Raw genomic sequence first — 6,229 nt, 5'->3', positions numbered from 1 at the left:
ATGTACATCACCACAAAACCAGGCATCGAGAGCTGTTTGACGTCCCAGGGTGCGCCTCCAGAGATCGCGGGTATGCTATAGGAGTTGAGCACTGTGCTACTTGAACAGGCTGCCTGCAGGGGTGAAGCAGTTGGACCTCAGCGTGTTGGAGAGAGTTGTGACCGGTTTTCTGAGAGGCAGGGCTTATTACGATGTCCAGGAATATGTGAATGATGACCTGTCTCAAATATTATCAGGCTAAAGTACCATTATGTTGAAGAGCAAGGCCTTATATTATATAAATTTTTTTTTCGATCTGAACTTGATCAACTGCCATCTAGACTATTTTAGTGTTTTTTGTTATATTTGTTTTATTCATGACATGACGCCATCGATCCTACAATTGTGGGTAATGGATGAAGAAGAAGGTATAAAGGTATAAAGCCAAGACCAAATCTCCCCTAACCTAAGCTTTCCCTATCATAAGCTTTTTCTCATTTAAACTTTTCTAACCTAAGCTTTTCTAACCAAAATTTTTCTGAGCTAAATTTTCCTAACCTAATCTCCCTTAACCAAAGCTCTCCTAACTCTTATTTTATTTTATTTAACCTACTTTTTTCAATCTAATCTTTACTAACCTAAATTTTCTTAACCTAAACATTTCTAACCTATGTTTTTTTATTATCCCCAATCTAACAAAGCCTAACTCATACAAAAAGGGTACATAAACGATTATTATATTGAGATTTTGAAAATTGAATGAACAAATATTCATAAGTTAGTTATTCATTACAATAATAATACCTTCATATCCTATTTATTCAGCAATCTTTGTCCACAGATTCCTTTGAACATCACAACGATGATATCTTTTGTCCTGCATATCCCACAATGGAACAAGCTCTTCAACCAAACTTATCAACTTTTCATTTACCATAGTTAAAACGTTATAAAACAGAACAAGTTCAAAAAAAGACAAGACTGTGAAACAATTTTGAGGTTAGGATGATGTTGTCTTGTCTACAAAGTACAAACCACTCTCTGTCACAGACAGCACCGTATCGCGTATGCGTTAGCAACGGGTTTTTCCCGTTCCATTCAGTCAGTTCTTTGAATATAACGCTCTTTGTGATGATGGTTATCGAGCACTGTAACTGGAGCCAATCGTCATTCTATTTGATGAAGATATTATTATCCAATGATGATTTATCATTAAATCCAATATTATAATCAATATATTATCATTCTATTTAATAAAAGGGAGAGTACTTTTGAAAAATATAACAGTTGTTATTTAACTGATGTTAAAAAGCACTATAACTAAGTCAGCATATTTTCATTTCAATATTTAATTATTTTCAATAATATTTTCATCAAACAAAAACCGAACCCTCAACCTCCCCTTCTACATTTTGTGCCGTGCTATGAATTTAGAAAGTTAATTTGGAATTTAGAATTTAGAAGCACACACAATATAACTTAATAAAAAGGATGCTTGATAAACATACCTAGTGCTAGAGAACGGGAATCCATAAATGACAAGAGAGACAACGAAATAGAGAGAAGATATCAACTATATTGTCACCTCTTACAGTTAAATTCAACAGATAAAGAAACAAAATGAAGTTACATCATGAAAACCGAAAATAAAATTACTAAATTTAGAAAGTTATCTCTGAAATAGATAATTCGGCAATAACCTACTTTGTCTGCTTTACATTGGAAACGTTTTAGATTGAATCATGAGAAGCTTAAAGGACTCTAATTTCGACAGAAGAATAGAAAATTATCATAGATATGTCTCAGAAGTTAATCATAAATAACAATAAATATTTTAAGAAAAGATCCACATAAAATTCTTAGAACATCAAATTTAGAACACACTTGGAAACTTTAAAACACCATCAAAACATTATCAAATAATAATGATCCCCAATAATAACTATTCTGTAGACTATCTTTATATCATGAAAGCTGCAAAGACAAACATTCCTCAAGTATCACATCATGAAATTCTACATAGGAAGACTATTCAAAAATATGTGTTATCAAAACAAATTTAGAAAGGCTAGGGTCCTTGAAACTTCATTTGATCCTTTACAACTTTAAGATGAAAATTATTTTAAAACATCAATTTATCAATAAGGGACCTTTGAACATTTCATATACTAATTCAACTTTTAGTAGTTTAGAAGATAATAAAATACAAATTTAAAGAAAACTGAAATTCCCAGCTGGATCCTTACAGAGAAAATATGGCCTTACATTTCAATGTAAAGATACAACCAGAAATCTATTAATCAAACCAAATTAATAAAATGTGTAAACTATCAATCCCCAATAATGTCTCAAAATTATGATTCAACAAAAAGTCTAGTTCCACACGTTCTACACCCTTCCCCTTTTTGAAAGTCTATAATTATTAAAACCCATTCTGTCACATCCGGAGTTCCTGGGACGTTCGTTTAATTTGGAAAAAAAGGTTGTTACCTCAAAGCTGTTTCTTCAATTCAAATTTAGGCTCGGTGATCGAGCTCTACACGTCCAGATGGGCAGGAGACTGCATACCCCAAACTTCTAGGACTGCCATCGATTCAGAGGCATCTCAGCAGCTTAAAGACACACGTTCATGATACGGGTTCATGGATACATACGAATTGATGGATTCACACGTTGATCCCATACTTTGATGTTCCCGTACTTACACCGCTGTTAGAATAAAAAAAATAAACTAGGATAAAAAAAATTAGCTTAACTTCAGTTATATAATAAAATCAACCTACTTTAGGTTATATAAAACTCAAATCAATACTTATTACTTTAAAGCATAAATAGACATTACCTACTTCAATCTCTTGATTTAATAGAATAGAATAGAATTTATTTGTAATCAGGGTTATGCCCTATACACAAAGCGATGAGTATGTAGTATTCCATAATAGGCCTACATAATTTATTCACAAGTTGATTGAATTACTTCATAATAAGGTATTTCGAGTATTGTTGTTAGTTTAGTCAGTTCTCTTACATAAATTACATATATGGTGTAATTTAAAAGAATAAATTACATGATAGGTGTTTCCTAAATAATCAAGAAAGCTTTTCATTAGAATCAAAAAGACAAATAAATCTATAACAAGAATACTGATAGAACTCATAATAATATACTATAAACATCAGTCAATTTGGATTTAAACAACAGTAATTGAAATTTAGGTTAATAGCTTCCTCTTCAAAAAATAATTTAAAATCAAAAATATCATTCTCAATTCCTTCTTCTAATAGGTACTCTACATTTCTACATATTACACTCAAATGTATCTATCACAACAAATTTAACACTCTGATGGAAGCTTTCATCGATAATCATTTCCTTAATTATATTATGAATCTATGACGTACCTTTAGTAGTGGTTATAGGAGGAAAATCTCCATTGTGAGGTGACAATTTGATACTCTCTCTCTCCTTAATTAAAGCAACTACTGAGGCGGAAAAAACTAAAAATGCTACTGGAACAAAAGGTTCCAGAGCCAAATACTAAAAAGGCCTAAAGCTGGCATGAGAGCCATGATCAACACAAAGTTCTGATCAGACTACATTTAGTACTGCTTATGACGGAGGACAGACGCTGAGTGAATGCACTTCGCTTTTCTCATCTTGCTGTGGACAGCTGTGTGATCGTCCATACTTGATAGACCTAACCAATGTTAACTGTGATTGGCAGTTACTATTTTCTAGAAGAATTTCCACCAATAGAAAGGAACGTTACAACTACAATTTAAGATACATTCTCCCACCAAGTGACAGCTATTTTTCCTTGACAGCTATAAATTCCTTGCCTTATAAGGTCGTGAACCCGACTGCTCCTCCAGGAAAATTGTTGATCTTCTCAGTACCGGTATCACAACTTCTACACACACACTTACAGAGTCGACACTACACAACACAGAAAAGCAAGGGTCATGAACTAAGCTGATACTCCAGGAAAATTGTTGTTATTCTTAGGATCATAGCTTCTACGCACACACTGACAGAGTCGACACAACACACCGCAGAAAAGCAGAACAGCAAAATCCATTTTCATAACAGGCTAACTTCTCAGGCTAAATTGCATAATTCTCATCACTCACAATTGTAACAATGAAAATTGCTACAATTTAAAACATCAATAAACATAACTATTTGGAAAACCTCTAATCCCTTCCAGCATATTGCAATTTCAAAGCAAAATCCTAACCTATCTTTCCACCTTTGAAATAGAAAAAAGCATAATTCTACCTGGACCCTAGCCCTTTCTAGCGTATTGCAATTTTGAAGCAAAAACCTAACCTAACCTTTTGAAACAGTATTGAATATAATCCAAAAAAACCTAACCACTAACCCCTAACCCCTTCACATTTAATAATTTAGATTTCAAAGCAGAATCCTAACCCCCTAACCTATCCTTTCACATTTGAAACATCAAAAAACATAACTCTCACTGCACCCTAGCCCCTTCTAGCATATTGCAATTTCAAAGCAAGAACCCAACCTATCCTAATAACACATTATTAAATATAACCTAAATGAAACCTAACCTCTAACCCTTTCACATTTAATACTTTGGATTTATTTGTCATCTTTAGAACAAAAGATAAACATGTGGTTCATTTCATGAACATGTTCACAAACAAGTGGTTCATTTCATGAACATGTTCACAAACATGTGGTTCAAAGCAAAATCTCAACCCCCTAACCAATCCTTTTACCTTTGAAACATCAAAAAACATAACTCTACCTAGACCCTAGCCCCTTCTAGCATATTGCAATTTTAAAGCAAAAACCTAACCAATCCTAATGAAACATTATTAAATATAACCTAAATAAAACCTAACCATCAACTCTTTCACATTTGTTGAACGATAGACAAGGATAGCAACACCATTGCAAATCATACACTACCATTATAACATTGACCTCACTATAGATACTCAAAGAATACTTTTCATCAACTATGTTATAACTGTGACTGTTGCTGGCCGTTACTCTGTTTCTGAGACAAAGAGAAGCTGCTGTCTTGTCTCAGCTCGACTTCGGCGGTTCCTTAGACCAGTTATAGATTAGACACGGCCCATTGTATATTCATACTGAAAGTCGATGAAGCCAACATCTAACTGCCAAATCCGCCCACCTTGACATCACAAAAGTTTGTTGTGTAGGTGTTTGTGGTGTTTAACTTACATTGTTGTTATTCAATGCATTGTTGTTAGCTTGGTTGTGACGTCAAGGTGGGCGGATTTGGCAGTTAGATGTTGGCTTCAGAGGCTAGGCTTCCCAGTGTGCCTATTCTATAAATGGTCTAAGGGCGGTTCGGCCACAGAATAGGTACAGAATGGAAACTTGTAATCAAACGCCTATCTAACCAATTCTTTTTACGTGACGCAAATACTTTGAATATATAGACACATCACCTGACCTTAGGAAGTTCCAATCCTGGTCTTCTGATGGGTCCGCGGAATTGGAAATATCTGGAAATCAAAATATCAATGTTAAATGTCCTATGCTTGGAAACTGTTGCTGGGTGGAACTCCGAATATTTGTCAGACAGCGGAAATATCCGGAACTCGAAATATGTTGCTAGGCGGAATTGGGAGTATCTGGAACTCAAAATATCGGTGCCAAAGTGGGAGTACTGGTAATGTGTTTGTGATTGAGAAATGGTTCAAGTCTGACTTATTTTCTGGAATGATATGTACTAATTAGCCCACTTAGGGTAATTCATAGCTCATTATATATTAAAATTATATTGGTTTATAAAATAATAGTCATGTATGCAAGTTTTCAAAACTCTGTTATCTGTTTCAAACAAGACTGACGACTGTTGATGTGTTGATGAATTTATTTTAGGTTAACTATAGAACCCTTCATTTGTTTTACAATTGTCACCTGGTCATATGGGACATATATATGATTCATATATTTATCTCATATTGATCAGGATTTTAGAGTTTTATTTTACGAAAAGTTTAATGAATGGTGTTTCTGCCTTTGAACAGTTTTGTCATCGACAGAAAGATTGTTTATTTCACTTGTTATCAAAATTATTGTAGTTTCTCTTTTGTTTTTCATAACAAACGTGCTCGGCTTGTGCGACTGATAAAAATATGTATTTGAAATGGCTTCATGTTTGGCATTGACTGAGTTATATATTAATACCCAAATTTTTTACTAGTCGGTGTGTGAGCTCGTTCGTTAGGACTGAGAGTTAAA

At 33.8% G+C, this 6,229-nt stretch overlaps 1 protein-coding gene across 1 annotated transcript in view; it reads left to right on the top strand.

Annotated features, from left to right (window-relative positions):
• LOC120353585 overlaps nucleotides 1-6,229 on the top strand; it is a 9,532-nt gene continuing 3,303 nt past the window's right edge. The window contains exon 1 of the mRNA XM_039437916.1: nucleotides 1-70. Within this exon, the coding sequence (XP_039293850.1) occupies nucleotides 1-70 (70 nt within the window). The remainder of the gene's footprint in view (nucleotides 71-6,229) is intronic.

This window comes from Nilaparvata lugens, chromosome 1, assembly GCF_014356525.2.
Source record: "Nilaparvata lugens isolate BPH chromosome 1, ASM1435652v1, whole genome shotgun sequence".
Classification (NCBI taxonomy): Eukaryota; Metazoa; Arthropoda; class Insecta; order Hemiptera; family Delphacidae; genus Nilaparvata; species Nilaparvata lugens.
Note: the sequence above shows the minus strand (reverse complement) of the source record. Positions and strands in the feature narration are given on the sequence as shown.